The sequence below is a fragment of the Camelus bactrianus genome, chromosome 16, assembly GCF_048773025.1.
Source record: "Camelus bactrianus isolate YW-2024 breed Bactrian camel chromosome 16, ASM4877302v1, whole genome shotgun sequence".
Classification (NCBI taxonomy): domain Eukaryota; kingdom Metazoa; phylum Chordata; class Mammalia; order Artiodactyla; family Camelidae; genus Camelus; species Camelus bactrianus.
In genome coordinates this window covers 30,247,209-30,270,417 of record NC_133554.1, presented here as the reverse complement: position 1 = coordinate 30,270,417, position 23,209 = coordinate 30,247,209, and the positions used below count along the sequence as shown (strand labels likewise).

General features: G+C 38.1%; 3 protein-coding genes across 3 annotated transcripts; all 3 read right to left on the bottom strand.

Moving 5' to 3' along the window:
• Nucleotides 1-5,153: 5,153 nt before the first annotated feature.
• Nucleotides 5,154-5,778, bottom strand: KRTAP3-1 (keratin associated protein 3-1). Its single transcript, XM_010960424.3, has one exon. The coding sequence runs from the start codon at nucleotides 5,699-5,701 to the stop codon at nucleotides 5,405-5,407; it is 297 nt and encodes a 98-aa protein (XP_010958726.1). The 5' UTR covers nucleotides 5,702-5,778; the 3' UTR covers nucleotides 5,154-5,404.
• Nucleotides 5,779-18,912: 13,134 nt separating this feature from the next.
• Nucleotides 18,913-19,983, bottom strand: LOC105073214 (keratin, high-sulfur matrix protein, B2C). The gene has a single exon (XM_010960423.3). It carries the CDS (start codon nucleotides 19,921-19,923, stop codon nucleotides 19,525-19,527), a length of 399 nt encoding a protein of 132 aa, XP_010958725.2. The 5' UTR covers nucleotides 19,924-19,983; the 3' UTR covers nucleotides 18,913-19,524.
• A 1,913-nt stretch (nucleotides 19,984-21,896) lies between these two features.
• On the bottom strand, nucleotides 21,897-22,734 carry LOC105073213 (keratin, high-sulfur matrix protein, B2C-like). The gene has a single exon (XM_045520714.2). The coding sequence runs from the start codon at nucleotides 22,660-22,662 to the stop codon at nucleotides 22,255-22,257; it is 408 nt and encodes a 135-aa protein (XP_045376670.2). The 5' UTR covers nucleotides 22,663-22,734; the 3' UTR covers nucleotides 21,897-22,254.
• Between the last annotated feature and the right edge of the window lie 475 nt (nucleotides 22,735-23,209).

Sequence of the window (23,209 nt, the reverse complement as noted above, 5' to 3'; positions counted from 1 at the left end):
GGAGGCACTTCCTCACTGACACTAGTGTTTCTGAGGAAGTGCAATGATGCTGTTTTTGAAGAGTGAAAAGAAGCTGGAGACAAGAACCTACTGCCACTGCCAGATGAAGGATTATGGCTGGAGCAGCAAGAGCCCTTTTCCCCCTTCTCAGGCCGTTGGTCTTTCCAGCGCCCTCTATTGGTGGAATCTGGTAGAAAATCAACCAAAGGGGGAACAGCTCTCATCCCTGCATCACAGAGTAGTAAAAAGTGGACTTAGAGGTGGACAGTCAGGCCACACTCTTCCAAGGGTTGAACATGTTTTAATTAGTTTAATCTTCACTGCAGCTTTAGGAGGTACATTCTTTTTTTTTAATTAGCTTTTTACTTTTGAATAATTTTAGATTATTCAACTAAAAGTTTGCAAAAATAGTACAGTAGTTTTGTATTTCTCTCACTCAAGTTCCCTTGATGATAATATCATGCACTACTATTGTGCATTTGTCAGAACTAAGATACCAACACTGGTACATCACTATTAATTAAATGTCAGACACTATTCAGATAAAACTATTCAGATAGTTTTTCCACTAATGCCCTTTGTTCCAGGATCCAGTCTGACACACCACATTACACTTAGTCATCACGTCTCCTTAGTCTCCTTTGCTCTGTGATAGTTTCTTGGTTTTTCCTGGTTTTTCATGATCTGGACAGTTTTGTGGTGTACTGGTCAAATATTTTACAGAGTACATACTATTTTTAATCTTATTTAACAGTTGAGGAACATGAGGCATAGGGAAGTTAAATGGCATGGCCCAGAACACATAACTAGTAAGTGATAGAGGTACCATTTAAAGCAAGACAGTCTGATTTCAGAGACCACTCTCCTGACCATTGCATAGGGGGCATTGCTCTGACTAGAATATAGGCTGCATGTTGCCCCAAGATTAGAGGCAAGTAAGATCTGGTGAAAATGATTGTACCAGGTTAATCAGGGTCTTAAGAGCGACACTGAAGAATTTAGACTTGATTCCATAAAAATTAAAATCTCGAGTCATCCAAGAATTTGGAGCAACTCAATCTGACCAATATTTATGGAGGGATAGAAGTCTGTCCTGACAGAGAGATAGTTTGGGTGGAGGAAGGGGCATGGAATACTTAACTCAAAGTCAACTAGGAGACTGGCTGTGACCAGGAGTGTGGTGATCAGAGCCTAAATTAGGCTAGAGTCAGTAAAGATGGAAAGAAAGTCCTGGAGGCAAAAAACAATTTGAAATACAAATGAAATAACTTTGTTTTTCTATTCTATTCTCAAGGACACGCAATTATTATCTTTCGGGGTAGTTTGTTTTTACCTTGAACTAGTCATTGAAACTCATCAGAAAATTGAAAATGTGTCTGAGTTGCCAAACATTCTGCATTTCAGTGCAAGGTTAATGAGTATTTTTCCTGTGCTGATGTTTCTAATTAGTATTAAAAGTCTGACTTTAAAAAAAACACATGATTTGTTTTTACCTTAGAAATGTAAACAGTTTTTCCTAGACTCACTGTGTATACTCATTTTGTCTTAAACTATAATCAAATCACCACAGAGAAAGCTGTTACTATATACAGCCAAATAGACAGTTTAGAGGGAGATTAGAGCATGTGTTGTCAAGTAGCTTACACTTTCTCCTGGACAAATAGAGCCATGTGTGCTCACATTTCTCTTGGGCAAATTGCTGTGTGCAGAGCAGGCAGATGCTTTGGTGCAGTGAAAAGAGGAGGAACTCTGAATTCAGACAGCTCCTCTATCACTTACTATGTGTGTACCTTTTGCAAATAACTTTCTTAGTCTCAGTTTTCTCACCTGTAAAGTGGGGAGAATGATGGTAGCTACCTCTTAGAGTTTTGGTAGAAATAAATGTGATAATGCATATCCAGCACATATTAGAGTGCCCAGTAGATATTCACCAAAAGTTAGCTATTATGACTGCAAGCAGTAAAGTAATAAGATGAGGTACAGTTGGCTAGTGGCATGGAGTATTTGTCACTTAAAATGCTTCTGGATAATCTAGAAATACAGAATGTTAAAACTGAAAGTAACTTTAGAGAGGATCTGGTTGATTAGCCCATTTTACTGATGTAAGACCTGAGAATCAAAGAGCTTGAGTGACTTGCTTAGAGTCACAAAGGCAGCCCAAGGCAGAACTAGGACTGGAACACATATCACTTGGTTTCTATCAGGGGCTTTTTAACTAGCCAAGGGTCCCTTAAAGGCCCACAGTGGTAATAAAAGGATAGTTAAGAGTTATTTTCAGTATTAAAAGTAAAACCAAAATATTTATCCCTTATCAGCATGTATGAAAACATCAAACTTTGCTTTTGAATGAAAAAATAGATAACTTTGCATGGTAACAGTGGTTATCTTGCATTAATCCTAAAATTCAGACTATACTTCAAAGCTCTGATAATCAAAACAGTATGGCACTAGCACAAAAACAGATACATTGATCAATGGGAAAGAATGGAGAGCCCAGAAATAAATCCACACACTTATGGTCAATTTATCTACAACAAAAGAAACAAGAATATACAGTGGAGAAAAGACAGTCTTTTCCATAAGTGGTGCTGGGAAAACTGGACAGCTGCATGTAAAAGAATGACATTAGAACATTCTCTAATGCTGTATATAAAAATAAACTCAAAATGAATTAAAGACCTAAATGTAAGACCAGAAACCATAAAATTCTTAGAAGAAAATATAGGCAAAACACTCTTTGACATAAATCATAGCAACTTTTTTGTTGGGGGGGTCTGTCTCTTAAAACAAAGGAAATAAAGGCAAAAATAAACAAATGGGACTGAATTAAACTTTGTACAGCAAAGGGAATCATCAACAAAACGAAAAAACAACTTACTGAGTGAGAAAACATTTGCAAATGATATGACCAATAAGGGGTTAATATCTAAAATATATAAATAGCTCATACAACTAAACATAAAGAAAAACTCAAACAAACCAATAAAAAACGGGCAGAATACTTGGATAGACATGTTTCCAAAGAAGATATATAGAGGACCAAAACATGAAAGATGCTTAACATTGTTAATTAGAAATGCAAAGCAAAACCATTCTGAGAGATCACTTCACAACTGCTAGAATGGCTGTTATCAAAAAGACCACAAACAACAACTGTTGGCGAGGATGCAGAGAAAAGTGAACACTTGTACAATATTGGTGGGAATGTAAATTGGTGCAGCCACTATGGAAAACAGTATGGAGGTTCCTCAAAAACTAAAAATAAAGTGACCATATAATCTGGTAATTCCACTCTTGGGTATACATCCAAAGAAACTGAAAACATTAATTTGAAAAAAATATATGCATTCCAATGTTCATAGCGATATTATTTACAATAGCCAAGATATAGAAGCAACCTAAGCGTCCATTGACAGATGAATGAATAAAGAAGATGTGGTGTGCTACGTAATGGGAGAAAACTTTTGCAAATGAAACTGACAAAGGCTTGATCTCCAGAATATATAAGCAGCTCATACAACTTAATAAGAAAAAAACAAAGAACCCAATCCAAAAATGGGCAGAAGACCTAAACAAGCAATTCTCCAAGGAAGAAATTCAAATGATCAATAGGCACATGAAAAAATGCTCAATATCACTAATTATCAGAGAAATGCAAATCAAAACTATGATTAGGTATCATCTCACACCAGTCAGAATGGCCATCATTCAAAAGTCCACAAATGACAAATGCTGGAGACGCTGTGGAAAAAAAGGGAACCCTCCTACACTGCTGGTGGGAATGGAGGTTGGTGCAGCCACTGTGGAAAACAGTATGGAGATTCCTCAAAAGACTAGGAATAGACTTAGCATATGACCCAGGAATCCCACTCCTGGGCATATATCCAGAAGAAATCCTACTTCAAAAAGACACCTGCACCCCAATGTTCATAGCAGCACTATTTACAATAGCCAAGACATGGAAACAGCCTAAATGTCCATCAACAGATGACTGGATAAAGAAGAAGTGGTATTTTTATACAATGGAATATAGTCAGCCATAAAAACCAACAACATAACGCCATTTGCAGCAAGATGGATGTCCCTGGAGAATGTCATTCTAAGTGAAGTAAGCCAGAAAGAGAAAGAAAAATACCATATGAGATCGCTCATATGCAGAATCTAAAAAAAAAAAAAGCATAAATACAAAACAGAAACAGGCTCATAGACATAGAATACGAACTTGTGGTTGCCAGAGGGGCGGGGGGTGGGAAGGGAATGAGATTTCAAAATGTAGAATAGATAAACAAGATTGTACTGTGTAGCACAGGGAAATATATACAGGATCTTGTGGTAGCTCACAGCAAAAGAGAATGTGACAATGAATGTATGTATGTTTATGTATAACTGAAAAATTGTGCTCTACACTGGAATTTGACACAACATTGTAAAATGACTATAGCTGAATAAAAAATGTTTAAAAAAAAGATGTGTTGTGTACGTATGTATGTATATATATATGGTGAAATACTATTCAGTCATAAAAAGAATGAGAGTTTGCGATTTGCAACAACATGATGGACTTGGAGGGCATTATGCTAAGTGAAATAATTCAGACAAGAGAATGACAAATACTGTATGATCACTTCCATGTGGAATATAAAAAGTAAAACAAACTGGTGAATATAATGAAAAAGAAACAGACTCACAGATAAAGAGAACAAACTAGTGGTTACCAGTGAAAGGGAAGGGGGGAAGGACAAGGTAAGGCAGGGAATTGAGGTACAAACTACTACATATAAAAGAAATCGACTACAAGGATATATTGCACAGCACAGGGAGTATAGCCAGTATTTTATAATAACTGTAGATAGAGTATAACCTTTACAAATTGTGAATTACTATGTTGTACACCTGAAATTTATATAATCTTGTAAATCAACTTTACCTCAATAAAAAAGGGGGAAAAAAGATCCTACAAAATGACCTGCTCAATTTTTCACTTTTGAACCTATCCCAAAGAGCCAGGATCTAATTTTTCAATGATTCCACCATGAGACCAGTCATTCTACTGGAGTAAATCTTGGGCCTTAATATGACCTGCTGCTCAGGTTTAGGTAGGCATTCCACTTTCCCTAAGAAGAAACAATGGGATAAATAATCACAAAGCCATATTTGCTAAGCCAGAATGAAGTTTATTAACGACTCATCAAAATGGTTCTTTCTCAGAAAGCAGTGGAATAAAAGACAGAAAGAAGGAGGAAGAATTAAGAAATTGAGCAAATACATGAAAGCATCGCTCTGGCAGTTGGGATTGATTCAGCCTGATGTAGGTAGTAGTTGATGTGTAGTTGCATGTGGAAGGCCAGAGGATGCATAAGACGTTGAGCAGCCCGTCACTGAACCAGGGCAAAGATGCTGCTGCTTAACAGCAGGGCTCACAGGGACTTTCACAGCCAGGCTGAACGTAGGTCATCAGGTTGATCCCACTCAGCCCAGGAGTTGGTTGGGAAGAGTTGAGCAGCCAGCAAGTTGGCACGTAGGTGTCAGGCTTACAGCAGGGTGGGGGACAGCAGTCGCAGCAGGTGGGCTGAAGGAGACTGATCTCGTGTGGGCAGGTGCTGGGCAGGCAGACTCCGCACCGACAGATTTTGTCATAGGAGCAGATGGTGGTGGCAGGGCCACTGCGGATGCTGCAGGAGCAGGGTACATAGCAAGCCATGGTGTCAGGAGCTGGGTTTTTGTTGGTTTGAGAAGAGCAGTCTCTTGGTCTCAATGCTTCTTTCTTCTCCCCTGGTTCTTATATACCCACCTCCCAGGGCGTCAGCCTATTACTAAGATTTTTTTCCCCCATGTTTCAGTTTATAGCTGTCTCCATAAAAAAACATCTAATTACCCAAGTGTTTATTACTTAAGACACACTCCTTACCTCATAAAAGGGGCTTAGGTGGCTTTGTTGTCAAATTAGGACTCTTAACATTGGCTGTTTGTCACTGCATGGACATTTCATTTCAGTCTTCAAAGGCACCGAGTCATTATCGTCTAATCATGACACATCATTAATGGCGGCCTAGTATGCTAGGTATCTGCAAATCGTCCCCACATTTTTTGTATGCTCTTCAGATGAAGACATAACTAGGCTTTTTGATTGCTGTTCTACCAGCAACTGAAGATTCTGTGTGATGATTTAGGCCTTCTGGCTAAAAAAGGGATACAATTTCAAGATTTATTTCTCATGCCTCCAAGAGACTGAATTAAGATGAACAGTATGTGGAATCAAAAAAAAAGAAAAAAAAAAGGAAGAAGAAGAAGAAAAAGAAAGAAAGAAAGAAAAGGAAAAGACAAATGAACATAAATACAAAGCAGAAACAGACTCACAGACATAGAATACAAACTTGAGGTTGCCATGGGGGAGGGGAGTGGGAAGGGATAGACTGGGAGTTCGAAATTTGTAGATAATGACAGGTATATATGAAATAGACAAACAAAATTATACTGTATAGCACAGGGAAATGTATACAAGATCTTGTGGTAACTCACAGTGAAAAAAAAATGTGACAATCAATATATGTATGTTCATGTATAACTGAAAAATTGTGCTGTACACTGGAAATTGACACAACATTGTAAACTGACTATAACTCAATAAAAATAAAATGAAATAAAAAAGAAACTGCAATTTAACAAAATCAAAAAAAAAAAAGATGAACAGATGGAATCTACAGGGAAAGAGATCCTGGTTCTGTGTTAAGAAGCACTTTCTCTACAGAACTGTAACAGATCGTTTGTTCTCCATTCCCTTCATTTGTGCTTTGAATGGTAACTTGTCAGGGGCACGGAGATGGGAGTTCAGACCTACATGGGTGACAGTGATGGATGCCCTTGACAACGCCATCCAATCGTGTTATGAATTAAGATACATATGACCCCCAAACTAGTTGTATTGGCCATTTCGAGGCTAAACGGTACAGGAGTTCCTAAAATGAGTTTCATGAACACCTGTTCCAAAGAACATTAGAGGGTTCTCTGGTAAATAAGTTTGGGAAATACTGAATTCTTTGTTGGTGGACCTTTCAGGACCTTTAATATGCTAAAGTGCTTTGTGACTTCTCAGTAAAGACATATAGCATGTATTTTTCTCCAAACTTACTTGACCATGGAAGCATTCTTGTCTGTCAGTTTTCATAGGCTAGTGTTCTATGACGCACACTTGGTGAGACTGCCCGTGACATTTAAACCACTAAAACCTTAATAATAAAATCATTTAAATAAGTAAAGGCGTAAGACTTATGTTTTAGCATTACTTTAGGAAAAATTTTAAAGTGGTAAACATTTAGAAATATATTACTTTGAAAATCTTTTTTTTTTAAATGTATATTTTCTTGGCCCATCTTCAGATAAAATGCCTCCGGCTGTAAAACTGAGTAGAAAATTGTACAACAGAGGAGTACAATACAGGATTGTACAATCATACGATAGAAGAGTCAGAAGCCAAAAGAGATGCAAGTCAGCAAGGCGATGGATCCAAAAGGTGCTTAACATGAAAACTGCTTTCATTTTAGCCATGTTCTTACTAGAATGATTTTGGATCCCTCTGCTGGGATTAAAAGCTTATTATCCACATCGCTTCAATAGATATCTCTTAGTTCAAAAGCTCATTGGTTGAGCACCTGCTGTAAGTCAGGTATTATGCAGAAAGGGAGCAAATAGGATCTGTCTTTGAGGCAGTCATAGAGAAGAAGAGACACAGAGAAGTAAACTGGCAAAAATGCCAGACAACACAAGAATGCACATTCAGGTTTTCCAGGTCAGAATTGGGAGCTTAGAGGTAGGTGCCACTGATTTTTCCTGTAAGATCTGGGGAGCACTTGGGAAAAAGGGGCCATTTGTGTGGATCTTGAAGTTTGCACAGGAGCTTAGCAGGTAGAAGGGGATAGGAAGGAAATTTCAGCGAGTAAAGCAGAGAAACAACGTGCCATGGCATGTTCCTGGGATGGCAGAAAGTGTCCGTTGGTTAAAACTCAGAGTCTGGCTCTCCTGTGGGGAAGCATGGGAAGAGAAGCAGGAGATCTGAAGCTGCAAGGGCGGGCTTGCACCACGATAGGAAGAATTTGCACTGTGCTTAAGGTCCTAAACTTAGGATTTTTAACTTCGTCTGATTGGCAGTGGACGTTAATTAAAAGGTTTTGCACATACACATGACCTGACTGGGTTTGTGTTTTAGAAAGATGACTAGTTTTTGAGTGGAGGCTCATCAACATTGTCATCATCACTTACTGCGTCCTAAGCCTTGTGCTGAGTGCTTTAGATGTAGGATAGAGTTCTCACCACAAGCTCTGACATGTGCGGTGTTACTATCCTTGCCATTTACAGATGAGGAACCTGAGGCGCAGAGAGTACCTAGTAAGTGAGGGAGTGATGGAGCTGGCCTTGGAAGCCAAGCAGTCTGTCTCCAGAGTCTGTGCTCTTAAGCACCGTGCCATATTCCCTCTCACTGTGGGTGTGGTGTTCTGACTAAAGTGAAGATGCCCCTCTGGGTTAGTTGCATGTAAGATGGGTGGGAGGGTGGGACCAGGTTATTGAAGATCTTGAGACCATAAAACTTCAGTGTTTATTTTCTTAACCAAAATACAATGCTGTGGAAAGGAGGTAATCTGAAGGCAGGGGCCATGGTTGGGAAGCTACTTGGGTGTTCTGCAGGAGTGATGAGGAGGGCATGATTTCTTAGAGGGCATCGTAGTTGAGTGGGAAGAGAGAAAAGCGACATGTCTGGGATTTCTCATCACATCACTCAGTTTTCTGAGGATTGCTATCTGGATGGTACACCAGTTTCCACAATAAAACGAATATTCTTGTTCTTAAAATAGCTGGAACATCTTAATCTTATCCTCCACTAACAGTTGGCATTTATTGAATGTATACCACGTGCCAAGCATAGTGCTAAGAATTTTATGCACATCTTCTTCCTTATTTCTTACACCCTTATAAGATCAGGACGATTACTATACCCATTTCTCAGATGATAAAACTGGGAGTAAGGATATTAAGTAATAATTTAAAGTCATAGAGCTAGTGAATGATGGCTTATCTAGCAGTAATACCTCACATTTATTAATTAAAATCAGTATTTTGTGGAATTAAATTTTATATAATTATAAATTATGTTCATTCTTTTTTTCTGTTTCTTAATTTGTACAGCAAAATGCCTACCACCATATTAGTTGCTAAGCATGTAGAAATAAACAGGTCAGATAAGGTTCTCATTGTCATGGTGTTCATTCTAGGGGGGAGACACACAATAAAAAAGTAAACAAATGAATAAATAAGAAATTCAGATTGTGACACGTGCCTGAAGGGAATACAACAGAGTAATATGCCAGAGCGTGATTGGGAGGTGGGGCAGGGAGTGTTCCTGGTTTGGCTGGGGTGGTCAGGGACAGCCTTTGCCAGGTGGCTGGAGTAGAGGGAAAGAACAGTGAGGTAGGAGATGAGGTCAAGGAGGTAGGCAGTCCCAGGCCAGGTAGGACTTTGTCGGTTGTTCTGCAGAGTTTGGATTTTATTTTTAGGGCATTGAGAATCTACTGGATGATTTACAGCAGGAAATGATCAGGTATGAATTATGATCTGTGGAAAACGAACGGCGGCAGGGCCAATATGGAAACAGGCAGAGTAAGTAAGTGGTCCAGGTGAGAGGATGAATAGTGATGCCAGTGGTTGGTGAATCGGTAGGAGGCGGTAGAGTTGGGAAGGCAGGTGCTGCTCAAGGATCAGGTTTAGGTCTCAGATTTTCTCCCAGGTGAGAGAGGGCCTGAGCCAAAAATCTGGGAAAGGGGTCTCTGATGAGTTCAGTGTAGGACCTGTAGAGAATGAGCAGCCTAAAGCCCATGAGAGGGGGCAGGGCTGAAGATTTGGGAGGCTCAAACACAGATGAAAGATGTGCTTACTACCAACTTCCTGGACTGAGATAAAAGTTGACTTTTATACGTGTTAGTCACAGTTTATTGTGAGCCTGTATGAGCCTTACTGGCATTCACCTCCCAACAACTCGGTGGATTTCTGGGTTGCTGTTGGGGAAACCCTTGCATGACAGCACCTCCCACAGAAGCAGGGATGTCAGTGTTGGGAGGTTTCACGCTTTGTGGCAACCCAGTTTTTGTTAAGCCTGATGGAGCACTTCATCCCTTCAGAAAAGCAGGATATAGGAACCTTTCCAATTTGTCATCCTAATAAAAATGCCTGTAAGTAAAAACATTTGGTCTTTATTTCCTGAGCTGCAAGATCTTTTAAATTTCTGGGAACTCCTTTATGATCTGGACTGGAAGAAATAATGGCTGACATCAGGACTGGCAGTGACATCAGTCCTTTCACTGCAGAATGTCCACTTTGCTCTTTGATAAGCATGGAGACAAAGGATCCTGGGTGTGGGTTAAATGGTGGACTTTGGGGGCCTTTTCTAGTTGCATAAGAAGATTTTTTTCCCTAGTGTGTGGTTATAGTCAAGACTGGTATAGTCAAGACTTGCCTAGATTATGATCCTCCACTGAAAATTACTCTCAAATTGGATTTCTTTCAAATGGGAGTAATATTGCTTTGCCACTTGAGGACAGCTGATATTGGCTACATTTGTGTAGGTGCATACGGCCTAAAGGGGGTGGCTCTTCTGTCCCTGTCTCACGTGTACAGGTTATGTGCGCATTGCAACACACTGGCGTTTCTCATAGCACTCAGTCACCCAGCACATGCAAGTCCGCTGGCTGAAGTGTTGCCTATTTCTCTACAGAGTCTTCGGCTTTCAGTTTAATTCTCATGTATTATTGTAAGCTATAAACTATGCAGCAAGTAACAGATTATACCCAGTTACATAAGGTCTAAATATATGTTTTAACTAACATTAACCTGATTAGGAAAAAGGATGTTCAGTGAAATTTGAATGCCTAATATATATCAGGCACTGGGAAAATGACATTTTTAGCTGTTTACTGTGGAAAATCTAATATTGCAATATTTAAACTAATACATATTCTATAGTGTGTGTGGGTAGGGAGGTGATTGGGTTCATTTGTTTATTTATTTTTAAGAGTGGTCCTGGGGGTTGAACCCAGGACCTTGTGCATGCTAAGCAAGCACTCTAGCACTGAGCTACATCCTCCCCCCATAGTAATTTTTTAGTTTATCTTTGGAATTATTTGCCAATAATAATTGTATCTTATAATTTTATTTTGCTTCAGAGATGTTTCTGTCCATTGGTTAGACAAATCTGATTACTAGATTGAATTAAGTAACCACTGGTTTTCCAAAGAGCTCCTGCAGTACTTAATTTTTTTTTAATTAAGAGGATTAAATGTTTACGTATTTAAATATTAGCAGACATTATGACTTGAAAACATATTTTGAGTTGTTAGCTTAGTTTGCTAAGTATACAACTGATTATGTAATATCATCAAACCCTTATATAGCATTTACTGTGTAACAGATATGGTTCTAAGTGCTTTACATACATTATGACACTTCATTCTTACAACAACCCTATGAGGTTGGTATTGAAGTTATCCTCTGTTTTATAGGTAAGGGAAACTGGGACCTAGGGAAGTGAAATACATTGCCTAAGGTCAGTAGGTGGTAAATAGTGGAATTGGGCTCTGAACCAAAGCTGTCTGGCTCCCAAGTCTGTATTCTTAACATTTTACACCAACCCATCATCTCTCCATTATTGACTATTATATTTTTCAAGATAATATATATAATTCAGTTTATTTCAACTAATCGTTGTCGAGCACCAGCTCTTTGCCTTGCACTGTGCTAGGAGATTTAGAGCATTCAACAATGGGCAGGACACAGGTTTGCTAAGAGTTTTAGATTCTACAGGGTTCATTGGACACACAGGACTCGAACTCAAAGCAGAGGAGTCATTCCCGCTGTAGTGAATAAGATTTGTCTAATCAGTGCACAATGCAGTAAATGCACAGCAGTGGAAAAGAACAAATTGTCATTAGGAAGTGGTGAGCAGTGCTCTAAACTTCTGTCATCTTTGACTCTTCTCAAACTTCCTCATGCTTCCAGGCCTCAGTTGCCCTGAAAATCCTGAGTTCCTTCACTCTTTCATCCCAAAATATTACAAACCTGCTAGGATCTTTTTTCTGGGGTATATTGGGTCTTATCTTTTAAACAAATGAGTACCATCCTACAGATAACATAATTGCATTACTTTATTCTGGCAACATTCAGACCAGGATTCTTCTGATCCTTTGGGGAAAAGATTTAGTTTGTCTCTTCTACCTAAAATAAGTAGTATGTTAAAAAGTTGAGAGACCAAAAGTCTTGAAATTTTGTGTTTTAAATGTTAGTCTTTTAAAAGCCAGGTATTTTTATTTTCAGATCATTTAGTTTATCAATTCTGTTTCTCTGTCTCATATTTGTAGTGTAGGAATAAATAAGAAAAAAAAATGTACCAGAAATGAAAAGATCCAATACAGACTGATACTTGGTGCATTGGATTAGTCTCTTTCAATCTCACAAAAACAATTTTACTTAATACTCAAATCCCCAGTCTTATCCAAATCCCAAAGCTTCAGTTGATATGATGATTCAACATTTGCTCCCTTGAAGTTTCTCAAAATCCCTTTGTGTCCTTGCTTTTAAAACTTTTGCCTATTGGCATTTAATAGAATAATCATGATGGAAAGCAGGTTTCTTAGGTCAGTGTTATGGTTTGGTGGATAGATCAGTAATTAACAAAGGGCACAGCCCACTTTATATGTAAAGTTTTTAATAGAAATTGCAGAACTGACTTAACTACGAGCTAAATGGTATTAAGTAATCTTTCTAGTTCCTCAACTAGATTATATCAGGCCTACAGTGTTGTAATTCTCTGCCTGCCACCTCCAAAGCTCAGAGACTGCTTTTTTCCATAATCATCTACAATGATTAAACAAAGGGAGTAAGTGAAAAATCTGAACAAATGATTCACTAAATAATCTGAAATTTCAAAGGCATTGCAAGTATAACAGAGTTCAGTCTGGAGGCAAGAACCACACTTATTATTTGAATTAGGTGAATTTTATATGAAGAATTTTAAGCTATGTTTTTAGGTAATTAAAAGTATAAAAAGGGGATGCTGAGATGTTACAAATGTAGGAAATGCAGAAAGCCCTAGGAGTAATGATTCCTTTAAAGGGAAAAGGGAAGGACTTAAAACAGGCATTTAGAGAAGGGGTTGCCCTGTAGCGCTGAAATTCAGGCATTTCAGAAATGACTGGCCGGTGCTGGTGATTCTGAGGAGGGCGCAATGAAGCTGGTTCTATAAGTGCTGAGAAAACTGCAAACTGCATTTAGATGCTGGAAAGCATCTGTAGCTACTGGAGTGTTACTGGGGTGATATTCCTGAGAACCACTACATACAGGAAGCCCCAGTTAAGCAGCAGGAAGCAAAAAGGAATGAACAGTCCCTTCCTCCTCCAGCCTTGCAGTTTTCCTCTGTCCCCCTATGGTGGCAAAGCCACACGTGGAGCAGCTTTAACTATAAGGAAGTTTGCAGAGCATCGTCACAGCATCACAGAGCTGAGGGCAGAAAGGAGGATGTGAAGCTGAGAGACAGTAACTTAACAGCTGGCACAGAGAAGCCCACAGCTTCCGAAATAGCCACCTTTAAATCCCCTGAATCTTTCCACACCATTCTTTACTTCCAGTTTCTTAATTTCATTCTCTCTTCGTGAGTTTTAGAGTCAGAGTTGCGTTTGTATTTCAGTTTTTATGTATGCCTATAAACAAGCTATTTAACCTCATTTGTTTATTTTATAAATACCAATTTATTGAGATATGATTGACATACAAAAAGCTGTACATATTTAATATATATAACTTGATGACTTTGGAGATAAGTATACACCCATTACCACAATCAAAGCCATAAATACATCTGTTATTCCCAAAACTTTCCTCCTGTCCTCTTTTGTGTGTGTGTGCGTGATAAGAACACTATCTATCCTTTCAGTAAAGCTTTTAGTATACAGTATTGTTAACTATAGACACTATGATGTACAGCAGTTCTCTAAGACTTACTCATCTTGCATAACTGAAACTTTATACTCTTTGACCATCACCTCCCCATTTCCCTTACCCACCAGCCCCTGGTAACCACTATTTGACTCTGCTTCTGCGAGTTTTAGATTCATCATATATATGGGATCATTTAGTATTTGCTCCTCCGTATCTGACTTACATAACTTATCATAATGTCCTTCAGGTCCATCCATGTTGTTACAAATGACATAATTTCCTTCTTTTTAAAGGCTAAATAATACTCCACTGTATGTAAATGGCACATTTCCTTTCTCTATCATCTGTTGGTGGACATTTGGGTTGTTTCCATGTCTTGGACATTGTGAATAATGCTGCAGTGAACATGGGAGTGCAAATCTCTTTGAGATCCTAAACAATATGCTACAAAAAAAAACCAATGGGTCATTGAAAATATCAAAAAGGAGAAAAAAAAGACACCTGGAGGAAAATGAACATGGAAACACAATGATCTAAAATCTATGGGTTGCAGCAAAAGCAGTTCTAAGAGGAAAGTTTATAGTGATGAAAGCCTACCTCAGGGAAAAAGAAAAATCTCAAATAAACAACCTAAACTTATACCTAAAGGAACCATAAAAAAGGAGAACAAGCAAAACCTACATCACAAATGAATTTTACCAAACATCTAAAGAAGAGTTAACACCTAATCTTCTCAAACTATTCTAAAAAGTTGCAGAGAGGAATGCTGCTGAACTCATTGTACAAGGCCATCATTACTCTCATACCAAAAACCAGACAAAGATACCAAAAAAAAAAAAAGAGAAAATTATAGGCCAATATCACTGATGGATATAGATGCAAAGATCTTCAACAAAATACAAGCAAACTGAATTCAACAATACATTAAAGGACCATATACCACGATACAGTGAGATTTATCCCAGGGATGTAAGGATAGTTTAATATCTGCAAATCAGTCAACATGATACACCATAGTAACAAATTGAAGAAAAAAAATATGATCATCTCAATAAATGCAGAAAAAGATTTTGACAAAATTCAACTTATGACAAAATCTCTCAACAAAGTGAGTATAGAGGGAGCGTAACTCACCACAATACAGGCTGTATGTGACAAACCTACAGCCAACATCACACTCAACAGGGAAAAGTTGAAAGCATTTCCTCTAAGAGCAATAACAAGACCATTATGCCTACTCTTGCCACTTTTATTCAACTATTGGAAGCCCTAGCACAGTAATCAGACAAGAAAAAGAAATAAAAGGCATGCAAATTGGAAGGGAAGAAGTAAAAGTGTCACCATTCGCAGATGACATGATACTATATACAGAACACCCTGAAGACTCCACCAAAAATCTATCAGAACTAATAAATGAATTAAATAAATTTATAGGATACAACATTAATATACATAAATCTGTAGCATTTCTATACACTAATAATGATCTGTCAGAAAAAGAAATTAAGAAAATCCCATTTGTAAGTGTAACGAAAATAATAAAATACCTAGGAACATTTTTAATCAGGAAGTGAAAGTCCTGTACTCTGAAAACTATGGAACATTAATGAAAGAAATTGAAGGTGACACAAGTAAAAGATATTCTGTATTTATGGATTGGAAGAATTAATATTGTTTATTTAGCCACACTATCCAAAGTGATCTACAGATCCAATACAATCTCTATCAGAATACAATGGCATTTTTCACAGAACTAGAACAAATAAAATTTTGTATGGAACCACAAAAGATCCCAAATATCCAAAGCAATCTGGAGAAAGCAAACCAAAGCTGGAGGTATGATGCTCCCTGACTTCAGACTATACTACAAACCTAGAGTAATCGAAACAGCATAGTTCTGGCACAAAAACAGACACACAGATCAATGGAACAGAATAAAGAAAGAGGCCATAAAGAAACTCACCTATGGTCAATTAATCTATGACAAAGGAAGCAAAAATATGCAATGGAGAAAAGACAGTGTCTTCAATAAGTGGTGCTGTAAAACTGTCACTGGAGCAACAAGATGTCTTCCAAAGTGGCTGTATCATTTTGCTTTCCCAACAGCCATGAGTAAGTGTTTCTGTTGCTCCATGTACATTTCACCAGTATTTGGTGGTGCTGTTGCTTTGAATTATATCCATTCCAACAGATACGTAGGTTGGGCTATTTATTTACTTATTAAAAAATTTTTTATTGACATATAATCAATTCACAATATTAGATTCAGGTGTACAGGATAGTGATTCAATATTTTTATAGATTATACTCCATTAAAAGTTATTACAAAATAATAGCTCTAATTCCCTATGCTTTACAATGTATCTTTGTTACTTATCTATTTTATACATAGTAGTTTGTATCTCTTAATTCCATACTCCTAACTTGACCCTTCCACCATCCCTTTCCCCAGTGGTAACCATTAGTTTGTTTTCTATATCTGTGAGTCTGTTTCTGTTTTGCTATATACATTCATTTGTTTTATTTTTTAGATTCCACATATAAGTGATATCATATAGTATTTGTCTTTCTCTCTCTGACTTACTTCACTGAGCATAATATTCTCTAGATCTATCCATACTGATGAAAATGGCAGAATTTCATTTTTTCTGGCTGAGTAATATTCCATTATATATAATTCCATTATATATAATATATATAATATTATATATCCATTATATATAAAATATATAATGAATATTATATATTTGTTATATGTAATTAATTAATTGTAATTATTAATTAATTATAATCATTAATATATAATGAATATATATATCAATCATATATCACATCTTATTTATCCATTTGTCTGTTGGTGGACACTTGGGTTGCTTCCATATTTTAGCTATTGTAAATAGTGCCGCTATGAACTTTGGGGTGCATGCATCTTCTCAAATTAGTGTTTTTGTTTTTTCCAAGTATATACCTGAGAGTAGAATTGCTGAATTGTATGATAGTTCTATTTTTAGTTTTTAGGACCCTCCATACTATTTTCCATAGTGGCTGCATCAATTTACATTCTCACTAACAGTGTACAAGATTCCTTTTCTCCATAACCTTGCCAACATTTGTTATTTGTGGTCTTTTTGATGATGGCCATTCTGACTACTGTGAGGTGATAGGCCATTCTTGTTTTGATTTTCATTTCTCTAGTAATTAGCAATGTTGAGCATCTTTTCTTGTGCCTGTTGGCCATCCTTTGGGAAAATGTCTACTCAGGTCTTCTGCCCATTTTCTGATTGGGTTGTTTGTCTTGTTTTGTTTTTTGATATTGAGTTGTACATGATTATCTCAATAGTCACAGAAAAAAAATTTGACAAAATTTAGCATCCATTCATGATAAAAACTCTCATCAAAGTTGCTACAGGGGGAACATATCTCAAAATAATAAAGGCCATTTATGACAAACCCACAGCTAACGTCATACTCAGTGGTAAAAAGCCAAAAACATTTCCTCTAAATTCAGGAACAAGACAAGGGTTCCTGCTTTCAGCTTTTCTATTTGATGTAGTATTGGAAGTCCTAGCCACAGCAATTAGACAAGGAAAAGAAATGAAAGACATCCAAATTGAAAGGGAAGAGGTAAAATTGTCCCCATTTGCAGATGACATGATAGTCTATATAGAAAACCCTAACGTCTCCACCAAAAAATTATTAAAACTAATAAATGAATTCAATAAAGTTGCAGAATTACAAGATTAATACACAGAAGTATGTTGCTTTTCTGTACACTAATAGTGATCTATCAGAGAGAGAGAATTTAAAAAATTCCATTTAAAATTGCATCAAAAAGAATAAAACACCTAAGAATAAACTTAACCAAGGAGGTGAAAGATCTGTACTCTGAAAACTGTGAAACATTGATGAAGGAAATGTCATTGAAGATGACACAAAGAAAAGAAAGATATCCCATACTCTTGGATTGGAAGAATTAATATTGTTAAAATGGCCATACTACCCAAAACAACCTATAGATTTAATGCAATCTCCATCAAAATTCTCATGACTTTTTTCACAGAACTAGTACAAATAATCCTAAAATTAAATGGAGCCACAAAACCCCTGAATTTCTAAGGCAATATTGAGAAAGCAGAACAAAGCTGGTGGTGTCACGCTCCTTGACTTCAGACTACGTCCACATCCCCTCCACAATTTCTGAGAGTTCCCGAGGCATTACTTTCTTTCTTATGGTTCCCCCTGCTCTGTCTGGCTCTTGGGCTGTTTCCACCTTCCCTTGAAGCAACCCAGACACAAAACTCAGGTTCTTCAGGGTTTTCACAAGAAAGAAGGCCCACCCCCAAGGATTCTGTGAGTTTGGTAACTTAATGGAGAGTGATGCTATAGCAATATTCATTACTTCCTGACTAGATCTCTTCTCTCCCTTTTTTCCCCTAACTCCCTTTATGGTGTTAAAAAAAAAAAAAGTGCCCTTCTTTGTCTCTTGTCTTTGTGTAGTTGTTTTACATCCTTCTCTGGGCTTTTGGGGTTGCCAGTATGCATATCCCATATAGATACACCTATTGAAAGTTCACTGTCAAGGCATACTGACCACTTAAGTATCTGTCCCTAAGATAGAATTTTCTTCTATCAACTGCTAAGAAACTACAATTTATATTGTCACATTGTATGTAGCCATTTTCACGCAAATACTGTTTTTTTCTGGGTAGTAAGTTCCCCAGGGATGAGAATTGATTCTTCATCATTCTGATCTTCGTAGTCCCTGCTTGAGAAGTGGTGGCCAATAAATTTTTATTGAAGAAATGAATGAGTGAATGCTTGCACTATATACGACATCAGTCTCTTTTAAAAAGAAGCAAATGTATTTCTTTAAACTAGGCATTCATGAATTTTAAGCAATTAATCCATTTTCTGTACAAGTGGAAACACAGACCATAGTTTCCTTGCCCAGCATATAACATTTATTAAGAAATGACAGAAGACGCTGTATCACAGATTCTAATTGAAAATAGCTGACAGGCAAGATCATTATGATCCAAAAAAAGGGAGATGGAGTCAGAAGTTGAAATATGGACGAGTCTAGGCTCCTTCTTAGAGGCTGAATGTTGGGTGAAGAGCTTCCATTCTTGCTGGTGATGTCTGAAGATGTCATGTGGCTATACTCTGTTGCTTTTGATGATGGAAAAATTTTTCAGGTAAAAAGAAGTTAAAAATAGATCATAAAGCAGGGGGAATTAGACTTGTGGACAGTTCACAAGGATAAACTCCACACTATGTCAGCAATTTTGAACCTGGAAAGAAAGTCAGAAATAGTATATCCAGAGCAATTTGATGATCAGCATGTGGGTTTGCAACATTTCTGTGTCCACAGTGGAAAGTCAAGATATTCATTGCAGGATGAAATCAGATAAAACTCATACATTTGGTAGCTCCCATAACAAAAGTCCAAATGGATGTTTAAGAACTTTCACTGTGGTCCATGGGTGGTTGAGGGGATAAATTGTTCAGAGATGCTGTATCCTGAGCAACTGAAAATGAGTAACCTGGTTTTTAGCAGGTGGGCTTGCAGCAGGCTGGGCGGCAGCAGGACTGTCCACAGTAGGATGGGCGGCAGCAGGAGGCCTGGGCGAGGTACAGCTGGCAGCAGGTTGGTGGCGTGCAGCTCACCACACAGCAGGGAGGCAGGCAGGTGCCCTCCACGCGGCAGTCAGGGTGGCACCACCTGGTGCGGCAGCTCAGAGCTCCGCTGCCACCCTCCTGGCCACAGCCAATGCTACCACCAATGCCACAGCCAGTCTCATAGCTGCTGGTCTGGCAGCAGGTTGGCTGGGAGCAGGTTGGCTGGGAGCAGCTGGTCTGGCAGCAGGTTGGCTGGCAACAGCTGGAGCCACAGTTCCCACCAGTAGAACAGATGGGAAATCCACTGAAGCTGGTGGAACAGCAGGCCATGGTGTCAGGAGTTGGGCTGAGAGTTGGAATGCTTGGAGGACTTTTGATGGTGACTTCTGTGTCAGGCCTTTTATATGTCTGGGCCAGCTGCTATTTGTAAAATTCTTAGCATATCTTCCTTGTTTTTATTTAAATTTGTTCCTCAGTGGTCCTCTGATTGGCTTACATTAAAATACTTACAATACACTATGAGCAACAGTTTAGAAATTACTTTGTTTTTATAGTTTCATTGGAATTCGTCATATCGGTCCTTTACTCTTTGGAATAAGCTTGTGGTTTCCCATGTTCAAAGAGACCTCCCATTTTAGTCCACGTCAATACCCTTGTTTTGTAGAGGTAGTTATTCCAGGTGACACTCTGTCCAGATCGCTAAGGCTAAGAGTAATTGTGCTTTTATTTTTAACTATTATTTTTTCCTTCTGGATATATAGACTGAATTCTCTTGAATTTGGGACATCAGGACATACACTGATCTAAAAGTTACCTTTAGTCATGCATCATTAAAAGCTTCCAACTCATGTATTCCAACATCAAATTAAATTACCATCATAGTTCCTTTGATTTCAACCAATTTGAAATGTGTAAATATTTATTCATGTTCCAGGCCAGAAATATTTTCTTGTCAACCAAAGGATGTAGTATATTTAAAGGTATCCAGCACAGTGCTTAGCTTCTGGTAGAACCTTAATAAATGTTTATCGAATCTGATTTTGAATGGATGAAGTAAAAAGCATGATTCACAGATGCCTGTACCACTTATAAATGATTAAATAGAGTTTTCAAGCTGTTGTGCCTCTCATGAAGGAGTCCTTATTATTGTCAGAAGAGAATAGGAAATGCTGAAATTATTTTTACATTTAATAGTCAAACTAAGGCTCAGGAAAAAATATCCACAAGTGATGGTATTTTGAAGACTGCACCACCATCAACTTTATTCTCTTGTGTGTGATCTACCACTGCTACTAATTAAATGATAGAGGTAAGTGCTGGGAGTTTGTAAATATCTCAAAAAATACTTTTCTAAAAGTGTCCTATGTTTTGTTCTATTGTGTCTTGTATATTGTGCTCAAATACTTATTGGAGAATTGAAAAATTAAATGGTAAAGGGTATTTTTGGTTCAAATTGGGTTGCAAAGTGTAAAATACATAGTTGTTTCAGATTTTTGATGCACGTGTCTGACAAATGGTGATGGTGGAACTCACTAGGAATCTCCATAGCTGTTTGTTCTACTCTCATTTAGACCATAGAATATCTTTTTTTTTTAACTTTTTAAAATTGAATTATAGTCATTTTACAATGTTGTGTCAAATTCCAGTGTAGAGCACAATTTTTCAGTTATACATGAACATACATACATTCATTGTCACATTCTCTTTCGCTGTGAATTTAGACCATAGATACATTTTATAAAAACTTACAGTAAATGGAGGTGAGTGTTAAGAGTTGAAACTTAGAGAGTAATCTGGGGATCAGTGGGAAGAATATAGTAGACTAAGTTATAGGAATTAAACCTAAATGTTCTTGGAAAATAGATAGTATCCGATAGACCGTAACTGGTAAATATTTTAAAATCTAGTCAGTAGGTAATACAATTTCTTTAGAGATGGAGTTTGCATGAAGGGGAACATCTAGTATATTAGGTGGAAGGAGCTTCAAAATGGTAGAAGTTCATCCAGGTAGAAATCCCATTTCTTTGATCAACCTGAAAATTTTAGGTAGAAATGGCTTTATTGGTTTAGACCTACTCATAATAGATTAGACCGGATAAGTATCTGAGTAATTGTAAAGATTATTGAATGCATGGAACATTTTATTAACGGATGGATTCAAGCATAATGTAATTTATATTTAATCTTTCTGGTTTGGACTTTATCTTTATGCCCTAGCAATATTATCAAAATGCAAATTCACTCTTCCTGAATTCCAGCTAAAGGTGGACAAGCTTGAAGGTAGAAGGAAGAAAATAACTCAGTTTGCTTTGCACATTTAAACATTTTATTTGACATTAGCAGAGGCTATGCAGGGAGAAAGCAGGTTTGAAAGTATGTGGGGGTCAAGAGACAGGAAGGAGACCAGAGATGCCACTTAAATGAAGAATTACTCCACTCTGGGGCCCTGATCAAGCAAGGCAGGATATCCAGATACTGTGGCCAATGCATGCTTTCAGTTGCTAATTCAAAACATCCAAGAGGGTCCTAAGGCTTTCATTTCTGAATGGCTTAGAAATAGCATGATACTCAGCATCCAGGTAAAATTGAACACTTCTTCAGAGATCAGCATAATTAAGCTCTGCTTCCCCTTTCATTCTTAAGTAATCAGCAACCTTGCTTTTAACAGGTGGGTTCACAGCAGATGCAGCAGGCTGGGCGGCAGCAGGACTGTCCACAGTAGGATGGGCGGCAGCAGGAGGCCTGGGCGAGGTACAGCTGGCAGCAGGTTGGTGGCGTGCAGCTCACCACACAGCAGGGAGGCAGGCAGGTGCCCTCCACGCGGCAGTCAGGGCGGCACCACCTGGTGCGGCAGCTCAGAGCTCCGCTGCCACCCTCCTGGCCACAGCCAATGCTACCACCAATGCCACAGCCAGTCTCATAGCTGCTGGTCTGGCAGCAGGTTGGCTGGGAGCAGGTTGGCTGGGAGCAGCTGGTCTGGCAGCAGGTTGGCTGGCAGCAGCTGGAGCCACAGTTCCCACCAGTAGAACAGATGGGAAATCCGCTGAAGCTGGTGGAACAGCAGGCCATGGTGTCAGGAGTTGGGTTGAGAGTTGGTTTGTTAAGAGAAGTTTCTGAGTTTTGGCTTCACCTTCTACATCTGGCCTTTTATATATATGGCAGAGCCAGGTATTTAGCATGTTTCCTTGATAGCATTGCAAAGTCAGTCTCTGATTGGCTAATACTTGAATTGTTTAGAAAGTTATAAATAGCATTTTCAATAGCCTGCTTTGATCATTATTCAATTAAATCTCATTATGTTTCTTCTTTGCTCTTTGGATCAAGTGAAGGCTCATTATGAAAGCCAATCACATCAGCACCTCTTTCTGCAAGTCACATGACAGACTAGGCTCAGGCCAACCATTACCCTGGCTTGCTTTGTCATAGATGTCCTTTGATAACCTTTAGGCAGAGTTTATCTAAACTGAACATTCTCTTCCTAAGTGGTCACTCAGTTAAGGATCATGATTTGTAAACAATTTGTCCAGACTTGAAATGACTACCATCAGTGTCATCAAAACATAAGCTATCACCTGATTCATCAACATCAAAAGAAGTACACCCTCCTATGTTCCGT